Source organism: Heterodontus francisci, chromosome 30, assembly GCF_036365525.1.
Source record: "Heterodontus francisci isolate sHetFra1 chromosome 30, sHetFra1.hap1, whole genome shotgun sequence".
NCBI lineage: Eukaryota > Metazoa > Chordata > Chondrichthyes > Heterodontiformes > Heterodontidae > Heterodontus > Heterodontus francisci.
In genome coordinates this window covers 52864635-52886045 of record NC_090400.1, presented here as the reverse complement: position 1 = coordinate 52886045, position 21411 = coordinate 52864635, and the positions used below count along the sequence as shown (strand labels likewise).

At 43.0% G+C, this 21411-nt stretch overlaps 1 protein-coding gene across 4 annotated transcripts in view; it reads left to right on the top strand.

Moving 5' to 3' along the window:
• The window catches only part of LOC137346789 (multidrug and toxin extrusion protein 1-like), a 93574-nt gene extending 77405 nt beyond the window's left edge, over window positions 1-16169 (top strand). For all 4 annotated transcript variants that reach the window (XM_068010644.1, XM_068010645.1, XM_068010642.1 and 1 more), the window contains 6 exons: window positions 3229-3304; window positions 3412-3481; window positions 3989-4121; window positions 8417-8511; window positions 10422-10503; window positions 13191-16169. In XM_068010644.1, coding sequence (XP_067866745.1) covers window positions 3229-3304; window positions 3412-3481; window positions 3989-4121; window positions 8417-8511; window positions 10422-10503; window positions 13191-13429 — 695 coding nt within the window. In that variant the 3' untranslated portion in view covers window positions 13430-16169. The remainder of the gene's footprint in view (window positions 1-3228; window positions 3305-3411; window positions 3482-3988; window positions 4122-8416; window positions 8512-10421; window positions 10504-13190) is intronic.
• The last annotated feature ends 5242 nt before the right edge of the window (window positions 16170-21411 follow it).

The window sequence follows — 21411 nt, the reverse complement described above, 5'->3', positions numbered from 1 at the left end:
AACACCAACCAGGTTTCCTTAAGAAACAACTAAATTATCAGTTTATTATAAAAACAAGACTTATCTAGTAATGAAGCAAAGCATTACACACAGATTGAAATATGAAAGTTCCTTTTCTTAAATCCCCCTGCACAAACTCACAGCCACACTGAAAAAATAAAGAAACTCTCTCTGCAGAGCTCTTTTACAAAAAAAATACTTTGGCCAAATATTTGCTAATTCTTGAAGAAAAAAAGAGAAGATATGGAACGATGTCAGTTGTCCCTTTTGATCTGGTGTCCTAGTACACGTAAATGGGTCACTGGGATCTTTTCTGGAACAGTTCTTTTCAGGCAGCATTGAGCATTAATCTGGCAGTTTTTTCCCAGTTTCTCAGGGAAAATGTGGCATCAAGGGTTTCGGTTATCATGCTGAATACACAGGGTTTCTCAGCGACAAGAGGAAAGAGATGAGTTGCATGTTTTTCCTTGGCAGACTGATCTTTAACTGCTTTCAAAAACAGTCCACGCCCCAACGGAAGCAAAACAATATCTCAGAAGCGAAACAACAAACAGTTAGTCAGAACCTCCTGACGCTTATAAATCTTGATATAGCACTTCTCTGTAAACATCTTCTCCAGGTCACCAAGGTTTCTGTTGTTTATTGAGCTTAAGACTTCCAGGAAAGGTTTGTTTTCAAAACAAGACCTCTCAGTGACCCTTGTAAAAACATGTCCATGGAGTCTTTTCAACAAAAGCAACTTCCAGCATCTATGAAATCTTCAACCTTCCCAAAAATGAATCCATTTCTACAATCTAAATATGAATCCTCAAAAATATTTAACTAAAAACAGAAGTACTTTCCTGACAATACATATTACAGCCACAATGTGCCAGTGGTGAAGTGGGTGGAGATTGAGTCCAATGGCAGGAAAACAATAGGTGAGAGATTACAGAGATCTGACATGCAGAGGGATCTGGGTGTTCTAGTGCTTGAATCACAAAAGGTTAGCAGGCAGGTACAGCACGTAATTAGGAAAGCTGATAGAATGTTATCGTTTATCGTGAGGGGAATTGAATACAAAAGTAGGGAGGTTATGCTTCAGCTAGACAGGGCATTGCTGAGTAGTGTGTACAATACTGGTCTCCTTATTTAAGGAAGGATGTAAATGTGTTGGGGGCCGTACAGAGAAAGTTTACTAGACTAAAACCTGGAAAGGGTGGGTTGTTTTATGAGAAAAGATTGGACAGGCTAGGCTTGTATCCGCTGGAATCTGGAAGAGTAGGAGGCGACTTGATTGAAACATATCAGATCCGGAGGGTGCTTGACAGGGTGGATGTGGAAAGGATGTTTCCCCTTGTGGGAGAATCTCGAACTAGGGGTCACTGTTTAAAAATAAGGGGTTGCCCATTTAAGACAGAGATGAGGAGAAAATTTTTTCTCTCAGAGGGTCGTGAGTCTTTCGAATTCTCTTCCTCAAAAGGCGGTGGAAGCAGAGTCTTTGAATATTTTTAAGGCAGAGGTAGATAGATTCTTGATAAGCAAGGGGATGGAAGGTTATCGGGGGTAGGTGGAAATGTGGAATAATCAATTCAGCCATGAACTTATTGAATGGTGGAGCAGGCTCAAGGGGTTGAGTGGCCTACTCCTGCTCCTAATTCATATGTTCGTATGTAATAAAGCATTGGATGGTTGTTGCGGCTAAACCAGGTGAAAGGTGAGTAATCTATCACGTCCCAGACTTGAGTTTTGTGGTTGGAACTTTGGGTGATCAAACTGCCAGACCCTTTCCTGTTCTTGTAGCTAATAAGGTGATATGGCTGGTCAAGTTAAGTTTCTGGACAATGGTATCTCCCCAGCAGGTTGGTGATGGGACATTCAGCAATGATGGTGATGTTGACAGTCAAGGGGAGATGGTTGGACTTTCTCTTGTTTGAGATGGTGATTAAACTGGCACTTATGTGGTACAAATGTTACCAGCCTGTTACCAGCCAAAGTCGGGATGTTATCCAGATCCTTCTGTAGGCTGCTTCATTATTGGAGGTGTTGTAAATGGAGTTACATACTGCAAAAATCGTCAGCAAACCATTACACTTCGGACCTTGTGATGGAGGGAAGTCTATTGATAGAACAGCCAAAGATGTCTGGACCAAGATCACTGTATAGCAATCAGGAGACAAAACCCTGGATGATTTTCCACCTCTCCCATTCAGGGGCACTGAGGCCAATTGTATAACGTCTACCACCATTCCTCCACCTTCGCCCACCCATTCCCCACTACCTAGCTCAGATCAGCTAATTCAGAACAGATTGGGGCCATTCCCCATATGTACAGCACAAGATCTTGTTGTCTTCATGAGTCAACATTGAGTTCAACAATTTCAGATCATAACCACTGCTCCCATTTTTTTCAGACAGCAGGTGCTGGTAATGGTTCCGCTGTTCCTAAATACAGATCCTCTGGAGCAATCTTTTGCTTCTTTACTTGTCTTATTACCACCCCCTTTTTGCCTAGCACTATCAACACTTTTGAAATTTAATCACCCCTGCCAGCCACCCTATCACAGACCTTTCCTTTCATTCTATCCTCCTCTCCCCCTTTCCTTGTTTCTGCACCTGCTTTAAAACCTTTAACCTCTCTCATTTTTGCTAGTCCTGTCAATAGGTCAATGACCTGAAATGTTAACTGTTTCTTTCTCCACAGAGGCTGCCTGGTCTGCTGAGTGTTTCCAGCATTTTCTGTTTCTATTTTATATTCTATCCATCGGAAGACCCCATGTTTGTTGCCTGGTCTGTGTTGTGTTTACTGATCTCAGCTAGGATGCCAGTTAAAGTTCTGCGATTAGCTTCAACAATCTGGATTAAGGAGGGGAAAATCGATCATGGTTCCTGCTCCTGATGGTTATCCAGAGCGTGGGTGTGGACAATGAGTGAAGACGGGACCAGAACCAATGGCGATGCCTCCACCACCATCAAATAGGTGGACATTCACTGTCTAGACTTAATCAGGAAGAAGTTCCCTGGAGCAAGTTACAGGAGGGAGTGAGGAGGGGATGGGGTCCATCAAACTGCACCCAGACAGAGAGTCAACAGCCAGTAAAGCAGAGGGGGGCGGGGGTGGGGAGGTCATGTGTTGGAAAAGGGGAGGGTAGAAAGAAACTGAATTGCAATTTTCTTCAAAAAGGTTCTCTGGAACTTCAAATAGATTATGTTCTGTGAATCCTTCACGCTTTACACTTATTTCCACAGTGTGCATCGCATTAGTAAATGCAGTGATAATTGGAGCAACAAGGAATGTGGTGGCTTATATCTTTACCAATGACAAGTTAGTAAATCTAAATTCTACAAACATCAAAACTCATCATTACACATTTACAAAATGAATTCAGAATCATCTGAAAGCTCTCTGATATCCCTCTCTTCATTTTCCAGAGAAATTGTTCATTTAGTTACTGACGTTATGCCACTCTGTGCTGCGTTCCATTTGTTTGACGCCATGGCGGTGAGTATTTCAGTATCTGTGATATAAGTACACGCGACATTTCTGTTGTTCACTATTTTTAAATGCTAGCTCCTTTATTTTAAATTTATTGTATCATGTCAATAAAGTCTTACAGCACACGTCTGTCATATTCTATGTGTCACACTTCATAATGTCATACTTGAATTTCCCATTTTGTTACAGGTGTAATCCAATCGGACATAGAATTTTACAGCATAGAAACAGGCCATTCAGCCCAAACTGGTCTGTACCTGTGTTTATGCTGCACTCGAGCCTCCTCCCACCCTTCTTCATCTCACCCGAATGACCTTTAATGTCAACAATACAAGAAAGCGAGTTGACTACATGAGCTATTCCCTACATAACATCAGTGATTGTGTTCAAAATGTAATCTATTGGTTATGAATTATTTGAGGACGTTAAGTCACTAGGTTTAGTTTCCTTCCTGGAGAAACCACAGCAACTTATTGTGTAATCATGCTAATATATTGTTTGTCTATTTTGCAGGGTGTATGTAGTGGAGTGATAAGAGGAACTGGGAAGCAAAAACTAGGAGCTATTGGTAACCTAGTTGGGTACTACCTATTTGGGTTACCCATTGGAATCGCATTGATGTTTGCTGCAAAACTTGGTGTATTTGGTAGGAATTTAAATATATTTTTCCCTTTGCTTAATACCAGCAATTATCACCCTCCAACTGCTCTCTGGCAGACATTTAAGGAGATATTTCATAACTCTCGATAAAGATATATAACTTTGAGAAAGAAAGACGATATAAGAAGGATGCACCATCCGTGGCTAATGAAGGATAGTTACAAATTGAAAGAAAAGACATGCAATGCTGTGAACAATAGTGGTAGGCCTGAAGGTTGGAAAAAGTTTAGAAACCAGCAAAAGATGACTAAAAAATTATAAAGAGGGAGAAATTAGTACATGAAATTATACTAACAAGAAATATAAAAACAGACAGTAAGAACTTCTACAAGCATATAAAAAGGAAGAGAGTCGCTAAAGTTAGTCATTAGAGGATGAGACTGGGGAATTAATAATGGGAAACAATGAAGCGGCAGAGACTTTGAACAAGTATTTTGTATGTGTTCACGGAAGAAGACACAAAACATATCCCAAGAATAGTAGAAAAGCAAGGGGCAAAAGGAAGGGAGGAACTTAAAACAATCACTATCACTAGAGAAAAACTACTAGGAAAACTAATGGCACTAAGGGCTGACAAGTCCCCTGGATCTGACCCCCCGCATCACTAGGTTTTAGAAGATGTGGCTGCAGAGATAGTGGATGCGTTGGTTGTAATCTTCCAGAATTCCCTAGATCCTGGAAAGGCCCCAGCAGATTAGGAAACTGCAAATGCAACAACCCTATTGCAGAAAGGAGGGAGACAGAAAACAGGAAACTATAGTTTAGTTTAGTTTAGTTTAGAGATCCAGTTATAGGTCAGTTAGCCTAACATCTGTCATTGGGCAAATGCTGGAATCCGTTATTAAGGAAGTTGTAGCAGGACATTTAGAAAATCATAATACAATCAGGCAGAGTCAACATGGTTTTGTGAAAGGAAAATCCTGTTTGACAAATTTATTAGAGTTCTTTGAGGATGTAACAAGCAGGGTGGATAAAGGGAACCAATAGATATAGTGTATTCGGATTTCCAAAAGGCATTAGATTTCTTCTTTGGCCTCTTCATCTCGAGACACAATGGGTAAGCGCCTGGAGGTGGTCAGTGGTGTGTGGAGCAGCGCCTGGAGTGGCTATAAAGGCCAATTCTAGAGTGGCAGGCTCTTCCACAGGTGCTGCAGAAAAATTTGTTTGTCGGGACTGTTACACAGTTGGATCTCCCCTTGCGCCTCTGTCTTTTTTCCTGCCAACTGCTAAGTCTCTTCGACTCGCCACTCTTTAGCCCCGCCTTTATGGCTGCCCGCCAGCTCTGGCGAACGCTGGCAACTGACTCCCATGACTTGTGATCAATGTCACAGGACTTCATGTCACATTTGCAGACGTCTTTAAAGCGGAGACATGGACGGCCGGTGGGTCTGATACCAGTGGCGAGCTCGCTGTACAATGTGTCTTTGGCGATCCTGCCATCTTCCATGCGGCTCACATGGCCAAGCCATCTCAAGCGCCACTGACTCAGTAGTGTGTATAAGCTGGGGATGTTGGCCGCCTCGAGGACTTCTGTGTTGGAGATACGGTCCTGCCACCTGATGCCAAGTATTCTCCGGAGGCAGCGAAGATGGAATGAATTGAGACGTCGCTCTTGGCTGAAATACGTTGTCCAGGCCTCGCTGCCATAGAGCAAGGTACTGAGGACACAGGCTTGATACACTCGGACTTTTGTGTTCCGTGTCAGTGCGCCATTTTCCCACACTCTCTTGGCCAGTCTGGACATAGCAGTGGAAGCCTTTCCCATGCGCTTGTTGATTTCTGCATCTAAAGACAGGTTACTGGTGATAGTTGAGCCTAGGTAGGTGAACTCTTGAACCACTTCCAGAGCGTGGTCGCCAATATTGATGGATGGAGCATTTCTGACGTCCTGTCCCATGATGTTGGTTTTCTTGACGCTGATGGTTAGGCCAAATTCGTTGCAGGCAGCCGCAAACCTGTCGATGAGACTCTGCAGACACTCTTCAGTGTGAGATGTTAATGCAGCATCGTCAGCAAAGAGGAGTTCCCTGATGAGGACTTTCCATACTTTGGACTTCGCTCTTAGAAGGGCAAGGTTGAACAACCTTCCCCCTGATCTTGTGTGGAGGAAAATTCCTTCTTCTGAAGACTTGAACGCATGTGAGAGCAGCAGGGAGAAAAAAATCCCAAAAAGTGCGGGTGTGAGAACACAGCCCTGTTTCACGCCACTCAGGATAGGAAAGGGGTCTGATGAGGTGCCGCTATGTTGAATTGTGCCTTTCATATTGTCATGGAATGAGGTGATGATACTTAGTAGCTTTGGTGGACATCCAATCTTTTCTAGTAGTCTGAAGAGACCACGTCTGCTGACGAGGTCAAAGGCTTTGGTGAGATCAATGAAAGCAATGTAGAGGGGCATCTGTTGTTCGCGGCATTTCTCCTGTATCTGACGAAGGGAGAACAGCATGTCAATAGTTGATCTCTCTGCTCGAAAGCCACACTGTGCCTCAGGGTAGACGCGCTCGGCCAGCTTCTGGAGCCTGTTTAAAGCGACTCGAGCAAAGACTTTCCCCACTATGCTGAGCAGGGAGATTCCACGGTAGTTGTTGCAGTCACCGCGGTTACCTTTGTTTTTATAGAGGGTGATGATATTGGCATCGCGCATGTCCTGAGGTACTGCTCCCTCGTCCCAGCACAGGCAAAGCAGTTCATGTAGTGCTGAGAGTATAGCAGGCTTGGCACTCTTGATTATTTCAGGGGTAACGCTGTCCTTCCCAGGGGCTTTTCCGCTGGCTAGAGAATCAATGGCATCACTGAGTTCCGATTTTGTTGGCTGTCCGTCCAGCTCATCCATGCCTGGTAGAGGCTGGGCTGCATTGAGGGCAGTCTCAGTGACAACATTCTCCCTGGAGTACAGTAATCGGTAGTGCTCAACCCAGCGGTCAATTTGCTTGCATTGGTCAGTGATTATGTCCCCTGATTTAGATTTAAGGGGGGCGAACTTCTTGATGGTTCTTGATTAGGTGCCACATAAAAGGTTACTGCACAAGTAAAGAGCTCATGGTATTGGGGTTAATATATTAGCATAGGTAGAAGATTGGCTAACTAAACAGGAAACAGTCAGGATAAATTGGTCATTTTCAGGTTGGCAAGCTGTAACTAGTGGGGTGCCACAGGGATCAGTGCTGGGACTTCAACTATTTACAATCTATATTAATGACTTGAATGAAGGGACTGAGTGTATTGTAGCAAATGTTCTGATCACACAAAGATAGATAGGAAAGCACTTGTGAGGAGGACACAGAGTCTGCAAAGGGATATAGATAGGTTAAGTGAGTGGGCAAAAATTTGGCAGATGGAGTATAATGTGGAAAAATGTGAGGTTACCCACTTTGGTGGGAAGAATAGAAAAGCAGAGTATTATTCAAATGGAGAGAGACTGCAGAATGCTGCAGTACAGAGGGACCTGGGTGTCCTTGTACATGAATCACAAAAAGTTAGCATGTTAGGCAGACCAAGTAATAAGGAAGGCAAATGGAATGTTGGGCTTTATTGCCAGGGGGATGGAATATAAAAGTAGGGGAGTCTTACTACAACTGTACAGGCCATGGGCAAGACCACACCTAGAGTAATGCATACAGTTTTGGTCTTCTTACTTAAGGAGGGATATACTTGCATTGGAGGCAGTTCAGAGAAGGTTCACTAAGCTGATTCCTGGGATGAAGGGGTTGTCTTATGAGGAAAGGTTGGGCAGGTTGGGCCTATACTCATTGGAGTTTAGAAGAGTGAGAAATGATCTTGAAACATAGAAGATTCTGAGGGGGCTTGACAGGGTAGATGCTGAGAGGATGTTTCCCCTCATGGGGGAATCTAGAACGGGGGGCACAGTTTCAGAATAAAGAGACTTTCATTTAAGATGGAGATGAAGAGGAATTTCTTCTCTCAGTGGGTTACTAATCTTTGGAATTTTCTACAAGAGAGCAGTGGAGGCTGGGTCATTGGATATATTCAAGGCTGAGTTAGAGAGATTTTTGATCTACAAGGGAGTAAAGGGTTATGGGGGGACAGGCAGGAAAATGCAGTTAAGGCTACAATCAGATCAGCCACGATCTTATTCAATGGAGGAGGAGGCTCGAGGGGCTAAATGTCCTACTCCTGCTCCTATTATGTTCTGATGATATGTTCACGCAGGCTGACCCCCGGCATCTGATAGAGGTGAAAGGGTCACATGGAGGAATAGAAGTGGATGGAAAACCCAACAACATTGTCTCCATACTCACTGCACCTTTTATTATTTTGCAGGTCTCGTGTCCGGAATGTTCATTTCTGTTTTTCTACAATCAGTTTTCTTTCTGACAGTGATCTATAGAATCAACTGGAATAAAACATCCAATCAGGTAAGAGCAGATAATAGAGATTATTTATTACACCCATGTCATTGTAACTTTTTGTTGTCTTCCCATCTCCTTGTCCCCTCGTACTATGCACTGTACCCAGCTAGCAGAATGAACAGTCAGTGGCTGGGACTTTACGGCCCTCCAATGAGTGGGCTGGTGGTGGTAGGGGCTGAAAAATTGAGTGGGAGGTGGGGGGTGCCGTTCCTGATGCCTTCCCACCTCCTCTGCAGTTTTACACTGGGCCGTGGCGGTGAGAAACGGCTCGCCCGTCCCAGGCCAATCAAGGCCCTTACGTGGTCAACTAACTGCCACTTAAGGGCCTCCTCCCACTGCTGCTGGTATTTTACCCACAGCAAGGGGGTGGCAAAGACCTCAAGAACACTGCCAGGCAAAACCTGGCGGCCTTCTTATGGGCTGGAGGGGTGGTCCCTCCTGATCAGGAACTCTGTGCCCCACGGAGGGCTGCCACCAAAGCCTCAACCATCCCCGAGGCTCAGCACTCCCCACCTCTCCCTAACCGACCCCTCTTTCCTCGCTGGGACCCGGCCGATTGTCCCCAGCAAGGCCCCAAAAACATACCTGCTCTCCAGGGCGGTCCTTCCTCTTCCTGCCGTTGGCTGGGCTTCGTCCCAGCAGTGGCCAACGCTCCCAGTGGCCCTGCTGGGACTAAAAGTTGCCGACCCTCTGATTGGCTGGCAGCTCCACTAAGCGGGACTTCCTGCCAAGTAGGTGGAAGTCCTGCCCTAGGCCAATTCAGGCCCTGGGGAGCGAAAAATCCCGGCGTGGCTTCCTAGGCCTGGCAGAGGCAGGCTTCCCCCCAACATTTCAGCCAGTGGGCGTGGCCTCCCACTCAACATAAAATTCCGGCCAGTGCGTCTGCACACATCTATCAATGTCATTTTTCATTTGGCCACCCGGGAGTCGATAAGAGAGTCTCTTGGTTACTTTGCCACCCAATAGGAAAGTGCAAACTCTTAGATGAAAATTTCCAACCTGATGACTGGTGTCATCAATTTTGAAAGTTTACAAGTGCCCCCTTTTAAAGGGACACAGCTAATAAACTGTAAATCTTAAATAAAGAAAACTCTAGAAATTAAATTAAAATTTGACCCCTGGTATTGATGCCGCACTCCAGTCCCTCTGGCGCCTAACCATTGGTAGATATCCTCAAGTGTACTGGCGGACAGCATGCCCTCTATGCAGGGACTGCTGGACACAAACAAAGCAATGGAAGAGATGCAGGCGGTCGGGCCTCTTGATTGCCTACTGCCTGGATCTGTGGATAGGCATCTTGGCCAGGCACAGGAGCAGTAATAGGAATGTGCAGGGCCTCTCGTCACTGCTGCTTTCCTCCTAACAACACAGCTGGGATTAGGAATTCACAGTGTGGAAAATTATAGAGCAAATCACTCTGTGGTACACTGCACAGGAAATCTGGAGACACTGTCATATCTCCAGATAGTAACTTAGGCATCTGACCTTAATTTCTGCTAAAATCAAACCAACCTTTGGTTCTCTTGGTCACCTCTGCCACTTGCTTTACAACACATCTCAGACTGGTGGGATGAGAGGCTCCTCTCTCCACGCTCTGTTCCCAACCATCAGTAATACTGGTCCTCAGACTGGTCTGAATTGCCATTTAGCATTAAATTCAAGGGAATTCCCTCCCGACATATATGAACTCAGCATAATCTGTCACTGGGCTATCTCAAGAAGCAAGACTTGAAATGTCAAGTCTCCAGAGTGGGCTAAATGTGCAATTAGTATTAAATTAAATTAAACAATTAGAAGGTATGTTATATTTAAAGCACTTTCAAAACAATAGATTGGAGAGTGCTTTGTACAGAAAGTGCTACCTCTGTTGTGCCCTTCCTTCACCTTGCATGATGGATTTTGTGTTTTGTTTAAAGGCTCAGGTTAATGCAGGTGTGATGAATGATTTGGACACCTCAAACAGCACCTCTGGTGGCCAAATCCAGAATATCTCACCAGGTAAAAAAGAATGTTAACAAGTGAGAGATGAGTGAGAAATGTCTTTGATACTTTATCATTAAATTATTCAAAGTAATAACTTTGTTCATCTGTCAAGCTAATTGTGCTTCAAGAAATCCCCATTGTCAAAGATGCTCAGGAAATCTGCTATAACTAAGCATCCCATCCTGATTCAGCCTCTAGTTTAAAGTCACCCTGCTGCAGATCAGTGAAGGCAACTAGAAAATCAAAGATCTGTTAACACATGGAAGCAGTTATTTAGTGCACAAGAAACTGAAAGTAGAGACATAAGAGAGATGTGAAAGGCTGTTTCTGTTTTACTGCCGTTGTCCCAGAATTAACCATTGGTCAGCTCTGATTTCCCGTTACGCTCTCTACAGCATATCCTAATAAATTTCCCAGCAGATTTTGGCATCCCTTCAGTACTGGGGGCATGCAACAATATAACTTATCAACAATCTAAGCCAGCATGGATTTCTTAAGGGAAAATAAAGTTTAACTAACTTGGTGGAGTTTTTTGAAGAGGTAACTGAGAGGTTTGATGAGGGCAATGCAGTTGATGTGGTGTACATGGACTTCCAAAAGGCATTTGATACAGTGTCGCACAACAGACTTGTGAGCAAAGTTACAGATCTTGGAATAAAAGTGATAGTAGCAACATGGATATGAAATAAGCTGAGTGACAGGAAACAAAGAGTAGTAGCTAATGGATGTTTTTTGGGCTGAGGGAAGGCTTGTCGTGGAGTTCCCCAGGGGTCAGTGTTGGGACACTTGCTTTTCCAGATATATATTAATGACCTAGACCTTGGTGTACGGGGCACAATTTCAAAGTTTGTGGATGATACGAAACTTGGAAGCATTGTGAACTGTGAGGAGGAAAATGTAGAACTTCAAAAGGACATAGACAAGTTGGTGGAATGGGCAGACAGATGGTAGATGAAGTTTACTGCAGAGAAATGTGAAGTGATTCATTTTGGTAGGAAGAATGCGGAGAGGGGGTACAATTCTAAAGGGGGTGCAGGAGCAGAGGGAGCTGGGTGTATATGTGAATAGGTCATCGAAGGTGGCAGGACATGTCGAGAGAGCGGTTAATAAAGCATACAGTATCCTGGACTTTATTAATAGAGGCATAGAGTACAAGACTAAGTAGCTTATGCTGAACTTGTATAAGACACTAGTTCAGCCTCAACTGGAGCATTGCGTCCAGTTCTGGACGCCGCACTTTAGGAAGGATGTGAAGGAATTGGAGAGAGTACAGAAAAGATTCACGAGAATGGTTCCAGGGATGAGAAACTTCAGTTATGAAGATAGATTGGAAAGGTTGGGACTGTTTTCCTTGGAGAAAAAAAGGCTGAGAGGTGATTTGATAGCAGTATTCAAAATAATGAGGGGTCTGGACAGAGTAGATAGAGAGAAACTGTTCCCACTCGTGAAAGGATTGAGAACGAGACGGCACGGATTTAAAGTAATGGGTAAAAGAAGCAAAAGTGATAAGAGGAAGAGCTTTTTCACGTAGCCAGTGGTTAAGGTCTGGACTGCGCTGCCTGAGAGTGTGTTGGAGGCTGGTTCAATTGAAGCATTCAAAGGAGAAATAGACTGTTATATGGAAAGGAAGAATGTGCAGGGTTATGGGGAAAAGGTGGGGAAATGGCACTAAGTGAATTGATTATTCGGAGAACCGGTGCAGACATGATGGGCCGAATGACCTCCTTCTGCACTGTGACAATTCTGTGATTCTGTGAATTTATGACATTGCAGGACATTCCAGCCCAATAATGGTCAGGACTCCATATCATTGCAGTGACTATTTATTTTTATATTTCTTCTTATCAATTTAAAACAAGAGCAATTAATGTAAGGAATCCCCAGTGCAGCTAAGACATAATGGGATTGAATTTCCACAGGGGCTTAATTTGGGTTTTTCACACTTCTCAATCAGATGTATTAAAAGTTTTTAATGGTATATATGTTGGTTGGGTCCTCCCCGTAGATTATTCTTTCCTTTTAATTAATCAACTTAGGGAAACCCACAGGAGGTAATAAATGGCTCGCAGAATCATGGAATCTTACAGCACAGAAGGAGGCCATTCAGCCCTTCATGTCTGTGCCAGCTCTTTGCAAGAGATTTCCAGTTTATTCCCACACCTCAGCTTTTTCCCTATAACCCTGCAAATTAGTTCAAGTGTTCAATTTCTTTTCAAAATTTCCTCTTGCCAGTCATTGGTCATTTTTCTGGCTGTGTGACCACATGGTTTTGTGGTAATGGCTAGCAGCCATTAGTGAGAGTGGCCCAACTCTCAGTTTGATCATGGGGAGTTCTGAACAGTTAAGTAGAAATCCAAAAGGAAGAAAAAAGGCAATATATTTCTGTGTGCAAGTTAATCTACTGTTAGTTGCTGTGTTGAAATGGCCTCTTAAACTTGTTGGGAAGACTACACAGCCAACCCTTTGCAGACAGTGAATAAAGAACGTCTGAATTGAAGCAATCCAAAACTAGGAGGTCCAGGAACTTAAGTTGGTCACCGTGCTTTTGACAGGACAGACCTCCTGTATATAGATCATGTGGTATTGCCAATGGCTGATAGTCATGGAGGAGAGCATTAGGCTGATCACTAGCCCTGCCTAGAAAATGGATCAACTGATCCCATCATGTACTTACAACTTGTCAATGTGACATTCCTTCACAGAGGAGAACACAGAAAACACTGCAGTGGTTCTGATGCCCAATGTTTGTCAAGTGGAACAAAAGATAGACAAAGACCGTGTTACAGAAGTGCCTTCCATGCTGGATGCTGGAGTTACCACGGTTGGAGAAATCTTGTCCACAAAACAACTGATCATTCGTCGTGGCCTAGCCTTCCTTTCAGGACCGCTTGTTCTGGCAATTGGATTAGTGATACATCTTATTCTTGCAAAGGACATGTAGACCCCAGTGAACGTTGCAGAGACAAAGCAAGATTATTTTCTGCAGCATGAATGTAATGACTGTGCCCAAAGGACAACTACTTCCAAATATGTAATGAGTTATTAACAATGATCAGTAATGAACTTATGTATTTCAAATATCTCATGAACAGTTGACATTTCAGTTGGATAGTATTAAGATTTAGGGATTGAAAAGACTATTTTCCCATTCAATAGCTGTGCTACAGTCCAATGAGCAAGCTGCCACTTTTCTGATCAGGGTGTGTTTGTCTTCGACCAGCTAGCAACAGCCTGACTTAGGCGTACCCATTATTCAACATCCCAGACTCCTCCATCACAGTCCCTGGGTATGTTTTATCCCACCAGCATGACAGCCCCTCCAGAATGAGATGAAATAGTACACAACTGGGTCAAACTTAAACAAAGAAACCTCTTGCAAATTACCACCTACCATCCTTTCTAAGATGTTGAATCATTGTTGCTCCATGGTGAACACCACGAGGAGGAAGCATTGAGAGCAGAAAGGGCACAGGATGTACTTTGTTTGGGAGACTTCAATGTCCATCACCAAGAGTGGGTTGGTAGTATCACTACTGACCAAACTAGTTGTGTCCTGAAGGATCTAGCTAGCAGGCAGGGCCTGCAGCAGTTGGTGAGAGAACCAACACAAGGAAATAACATAGTTGAGCTCATCCTCATCAATTTAACTGTTGCAGATACTTCTGTCCATGACAGTATCAGTAGGAGTGATCACCACACAGTCCTTAGTTTAGTTTAGTTTAGAGATACAGCACTGAAACAGGCCCTTCGGCCCACCGAGTCTGTGCCGACCATCAACCACCCATTTATACTAATCCTACACTAATCCCATATTCCTACCACATCCCCACCTGTCCCTACATTTCCCTACCACCTACCTATACTAGGGGCAATTTAGACCAAACTGAGGATACCCTCTATCAAGTCTTACTATCTTACTTACTTACTTACTTACTTCTATCAGGGCACTACCAATGTACTAAGTAATATGAATTAAGAACAGATCTAGCAGGTCATAAATGGGCGTCCATGAGGCTTTCGGCCATCAGCTGCAGCAGAATTGTAAAAAGCCACCATCGGTACACTCATGGCTCAGTGTATCCCTCATTTCTCCATCACCCACAAGCCAGATGACCTGCCCTGGTTCATTGAGGAAATTAGAACAGCATGCTAGGAGCAGCACCAATCATACCTGGAAATGGGGAACTGACCTGATGAAGCCTACCCCACATGGACTGCAGTGGTTCAAGAAGGCAGTTCACCACCACCTTCCTAAGGGCAATTAAGGATGGGCAATAAATGCTGGCCTAGCCAGCGACGCCCTCATCCCATGAATGATTTTAAAAAAAGCCACGACACAGGAATACATGCATTCTAAACAGTGGAGACAGCATGCTATGTGCAGAGCTAAGCAATCCTACAAACAACAACAACGACTTGTATTTATAGAGTATAATAATTCAATGTAGGAAAACACTTCCCATTCATTTCCATGATATAGAATTCCAGATCCAAGCACAGTCTGATGATTAAATGCTCACTTTTTTTTTTACAGAATACAATTAGTTCACCAACACGTTTCATGAGGCTTGGCAACAGGACCCCTAAAGTTTCTAACTTAAATCTACTCTGAATTCTCCCCTGACCTTCGCTCTATCACACACTTTCCCTTTTGTTCTTCTTCCCCTCCTTTCACTTGCTGAAAACCCATCACATTTCTAACGTTTGCCAGTTCTGATGAAGGGTCACGGACCTGAAACGTTAACTCTACTTCTCTCTCCACAGATGCTGCCGGACCTGCTGAGTATTTCCAGGATTTTTTGTTTTTATTTCAGATTTCCAGCATCTGCAGTATTTTGCTTTTATTTTAATGTTATTTTTTGCCTTGCTGTGATCAGCAAAAGCCTCCAAACTCCTCCAGCAACTCACCACAGTGCTTCCACCAATTTTGCCTGAGCACAAGTAAGTCCAAAGCACCTCAACTGCAACTTGTTGAATGGCCCTTTAAATAATTCCAGCACAGGGTGTAACAACCTGTACCAACGGCACACTGATTCACCCAATCACAGTGATTGATTTGCAGCCTGTCATTCAGCTCTGTCCTCTACAGCTGGAGGTGAGTGTTTTTTCTTCTTTACAGAGAAGGCAGCTAAGTGGGGTTTACCTCAGAGGAGAAAAACAAAGCAAATGGTGCAGAAAAGATAAATCAGGAAGACTAGTTGAGCTTTGACCATGACAGTTAATGCAAGGCAGGTGTATATTAATCAGATGAGAGGCAAATTTAGGAGTGAAGTCAGGGAGATTTTTCACACTTTGAATGGCTGGGGTGACTGAAGCAAAAAGTCCTGGAATTTATTCGAGCAACAGTTGGGGGACTCTAGGCTCATGGATGAGTTAGGCTCGTTCAAATGGCCTCCCTGATATCTTGTTTCCTTCTGAGAAAGCAACAAGATGCAGAAGTCTAATCATTATTGGGCAAGACATGACTTTATGAGGTGTTTTCTGTCATATAGTTTGTGTACAATGAACTATAGAATTAGTTATTAACTAGACTGTGCTGCAAAGCTTGGAAAATTATTGGTTTGTTGAGTTTTAGATCTAAGCATAATTTTCATAGGCAAAGCTCTTATATATTAATCAAGATTAAGATGTACTTTGGAATTACCACTGCAAAATAAAGTCTAACTACTGGTTATCAAAAAGTTACAAGATAAGAGGAAAAGGCTTCAAGACATTCCAAACTACTTACCTATTCAACATCAGCTAAAGAATTTTGAAATCATTACCACTAAATTATTCATTATAGGTTACAAGATCATAGAATGATACATATCAGAGGCCATTCAGCCCATTGTGCCTGTGCTAGCTCTTTGAAAGAGCTATCCAATTAGTCCCACTCCCCTCCACTTTCCTCCCCATAGCCCTGCAAATTTTTCCTTTTCAAGTATTAATCTAATTATCTTTTGAAAGTTATTGTTTATTCTGTTTCCAACGTCCTTTCAGGCCATAAGAGCTCGCTGAGTAAAAACGTTCTCCTCATCTCTCCTCTGGTTCTTTTGCCAATTATCTTAAATCTGTGTCCTCTGGTCATTGATCCTCCTGCCAAGGGAAACAGTTTCTCCTAATTTACTCTCTCAAATCCCTTCATAATTTTGAATGCCTCTATTAAATCTCCCCTGAACCTTCTCTGCTCCAAGGTGAACAATCACAGCTTCTCTAGACTTTCTACGTAATTCATCTTTTGATGAGGAAGACCATTCAGCCCATCTTGTGTCTTCAAGGATTCTAGAGCTTCCTTCCCCCTCTCTCATCTATTATAGCATCCAATCCTTTCTAAAACATTCCAGGGGTTTTGCTTCCATAACTCTTCGAGGGCCTCATCCATACATTGGCCACTGTTTATGTGAAGAAGTATTTACCTACTGTTTACTAGTTTGCATCTGCATAGCCTTATCCTACTGTCATCATGTAATTAAAGTTCAGAATTCACCCTCCCACATTATTCATAATTGCTGTACTTTGTTTACTGGTACAACTAGTGTGAATTATCTTACTGGAGAAAATAGAGCACTTTTCCATTTTTTAATATAAGAACATAAGAAATAGACCCCTTGAGCCCGCTCCACTATTCAATAAGATCAAGGCTGATCTTAGACCTCAACTCCATTTTCCTGCCCGATCCCCATATCCATTTATTCCCTTAGATTTTAAGAATTTATTACTCTCAGTCTTGAATATATTCAATGACTGAGAATCTGCAACTCACTGGGGTAGAGAATTCCAAGGGTTCACAACCCTCTGAGTGAAGAAAGTTTTCCTCATCGCAGTCCTAAATGGGTGACTCTTTATCCTAAGACCATGCTCCTAGTTCTAGATTCTCCAGCCATGGGAAACAGCCTCTTAGCACATCATCAGAAACTTGGAGGACCCGAGGTGTCTACTGCTGAGATCACCCCTAGCGAAATCTCTGCTTTAGAAGCCGGATGACTTGCGGGTGGCTCCAGGACACATATTGAAGGCCCTCTAGCCTCGTGGTGGGATGGTGGAAGGGGGGTCATGAGCTATATATGGAGGGAATAGCCCTTGTCACTGAGCAACTATCCTGCTGTCTATCTTGGAGGTCCAAAGAAGTTGGGAATTGCTGACTGTCCATTGATGAAAGCATCATGGGTGCTGCCAGGATATTGGGCATTCACCGAGATTAATTTCTTGGTGTGGTCGTACAACTGCACATTGACTGAATGGAAGCCCTTGCGGTATCGCACTCCGTTGGTGTGATCTGTTGACTACGTGTGGGCAGCCGATGGCGCCCTTCACTATCGGGAAGCCCGTTTTCCTGGTGAGCTGATGCGCTTTTTCATCTTGGCCTTCTCTGCTCAGGGAGAACAGGATACAGTTCCCTCTTCTCCTGAAGTGCACTTCTGTCACATCCCAGATGCTTTGAATTGTGACATGTTGCTGATGTTGCCAGTTCTCGTCTGGAAAGATCTTATTGCATAGAAACAAATGGTGACAGTGATCCTCACAGTCACTGGGAGGGCCATCTCACCGTGGTTTGAGTCTCCAGGTCATTGTAAAGGAGGTGATGCAACTCCACCCCTGTCTCCTTTGCGAAGTGAAGCTGCCGATGCACTGCCCCTGGCTCAACTCAATGTAGGACTGATACTCCCAGAAGAGCAAGTGACACTGCAATTATTGCCCCCATATCTATGTAAGACAATGTTATTCTCGGAAATAAAAAAAACTGCTGGAAATACTCTGCAGGTCTGGCAGCATCTATGGAGAGAGAAACAGAGTTAATGTTTCAGGTCTGTGACCTTTCATCAGAACTAGCAAAGGTTAGAAATGTGATGGGTTTTCAGCAAGTGAAAGGAGGGGAAGAAGAACAAAAGGGAAAGTGTGTGATAGGGCACAGGCCAGGGGAGATTAAATGACAGAAATGTCACGGAACAAAAGGCACAGGGAGTGCTAAAAGTCGCAGTAAAAGAAAAAGCATTAGTTCAGAGATCAAATAGCAGATTCTCTGACTTACTATGAGCAATTCCATGGGACATCTGTTTGTATATATAATAGATTAATTTTTCAGCATAGCACACAGTTTCAATAAATAGAACCATTGTTTCCTGTCATGCCTTTGTATCAGTATATAATACAGGTATGATTTTTAAAAAAAAAAATGAAAACAGGCTTTCCTCCTTTCCTGGTGGAATGACAAGAAAATTCTATTTGTGGGGAAAAAAGTTGAATAATCTCAAAATAACTACTTAAGATTGTTTAGAGACAAGTTTACATTAATCTAGCTTGTAAAATTGCAAATATTTCCATATCAATGGTCAATAACTTTATTTAAACAATTTAAGAAGGAAATAATACTAATGTGATAGAAATATAGAAGAGTTACAGCACAGAAGGAAACCACTCAGTCCATTGCATCTGTGTCTGCTGAGAAAGAGCTATCTAGCCTAATCCCACTTCCCAGCCCTTGGGCCAGAGCCCTTCAGGTTATGGCACTTCAAATGCATGTCCATGTATTTTTTTTTTTAAATGCCATGGGGGTTTCTGCCTCGACTACACTTTCAGATAGTAACTTCCATACCCCCACATCCTCTGGGCGAAAAACATTCTTCTCAACTCCCCTCTAATCCTTCTATCAATTACTTTAAAACCAAAAACAGAAAATGCTGGAAATACTCAGCAGGTCGGACAGCATCTGTGGAGAGAGAAAGAGAGTTTACATTTCAGGTCAATCGAACTGAAACATTAACTCTGCTTCTCTTGCTACAGATGCTGCCCGACCTGTACTGCCAGATTTTCTGTCTTTGTTTCAGATTTCTAGCATCCACAGTATTTTGCTTTTGTACTTTAAATCTATGTTCCCTGGTTGTTGACCTCTCTGCTAGGGGAAGTAGGTCCTTCATATCCACTCTATTGAGTCCCTTCATAATTTTATATAGCCCAAATCTCCCCTCAGCCTCCTCTGTTCCAAAGAAAACAACCCTAGCCTGTCTTCTCAATCATACCCTCTATATTATTTGTATTATAAATACAAATAGATGTCCCATGGAATTGCTCATAGTAAGTCGGAGAATCTGCTATTTAATCTCTGAACTAATGCTTTTTCTTCTACTGCAACTTTTAGCACTCCCTGTGCCTTTTGTTCCGTGAAATTTCTGTCATTTAATCTCCCCTGCCCTATCACACACTTTCCCTTTTGTTCTTCTTCCCCCCCGCCCCTTTCACTTGCTGAAAACCCATCACATTTCTAACCTTTGCTAGTTCTGATGAAAGGTCACAGACCTGAAACGTTAACTCTACTTCTCTCTCCACAGATGCTGCCAGACCTGCTGAGTATTTCCAGCAATTTTTGTTTTTATTTCAGATTTCCAGCATCTGCAGTATTTTGCTTTTATTTTAATTTTATTTTCGGCCTTGCTCTGATCAACAAAAGCCTCCAAACTCCTCCAACAACTCACCACAGTGCTTCCACCAATTTTGCCTGAGACAAGTAAGTCCAAAGCACCTCAACTGCAACTTGTTGAATGGCCCTTTAAATAAGTCCAGCACAGGGTGTAACAACCTGTACCAACGGCACACTGATTCACCCAATCACAGTGATTGATTTGCAGCCTGTCATTCAGCTCTGTCCTCTACAGCTGGAAGTGAGTGTTTTTTCCTCTTTACACTGTTTACAGTGTTTCTTTTAACTTTCTCTCTTTTAGCTGTTGGTAGTTTTTAAAGCTATTTTCCTGTGGTCTTCAATCTTGGATTTTGTCTTCTCACCACAGTTACCACCATGTAATGAGAAGCTTTTTCTGTTGTCTTATGCAACATTAAATGAGATGCATGGAGTTCAGTTGATTGAAGATGTCAAACAGGTTTATTAAACAGCTGACAGGTATATACAGTGCAGAGCTAACCATTTACAGGACTTGCCTCTCAGTGTTACAGTTACAGAGTGAGACTGGCATGTAGTCACATGACTGCATCCTAGCACTCCGCTCATTAGCATGCTAAGATCTTCAAGATACATTACTCTTAAAGGTACATTTTTCTGAAAGGCAATCACACAACACAGGGCCCACCTTGCTTGCTAAGGCTTGTTATTTCAGGAGTGATTAGGGAAGGCGTTACGTGCATATTCACTGACCAATTTTGGGACAGTTGTGTTGCTTCAGTGATGTTATGATCACACATGTATCTGGTTGACTCGTGCCACACAAGCTGTATGGGAAGTGGCCAGCAGCGCCTCCCGTAGGTAGGCCTGCGTAGTGCTAAGGCCAGCTCTCAATTTGGTTTAATATTCTACTAGTGAAAACACTAGTTGGTCTTCCTTCCATATAGATGCAGAAATTACACCACAGGATACTAATGAACGAACACATCCACCTGAAATTCCTCTCTGTTCTGTTTTTGAAAAACTGTGTTAATTCATTTGTTTGAAACAGCATAAAACCTCTACTCAAACAGTGGAGATTAGAAACTCACCAAGTGAGCATTATTACAAAGAAATTACAGCGCAGAAACTGGCTATTCAGTCCATCGAGTCTATGCTAGTGTTGATGCAGTGTTGTACCCGAGCCTCCTTCCACCTGACTTCATCTCACCTTTTGTTATCCTGCAGTGTAATTTCAGGCTCTTCACTGCAGAGGTATTCAAAATGACAAGGGGTTTTGAAAAGGTAAATTGGGACAAAGTGTTTCCTCTGGTTGGTGAGTCGGTTACAAGAGGCTATGCATTTAAGATTATCATCCAAAAGAAAGAGATTAGGAGAATGTTTTGTATATAGAGAACTGTTAGGACATGGAATTCCACTTTTGAATGGGAAGTGCAAAAATAATTGGAAAATTCAAAGAAATGAAAGGTTTGAGAAATGGGACAAAACAAGCCAGCACAGCTGATTTGGGTCAAATGGCCTCTTTCTGTCCTGTAAAAGTTTTAATCATA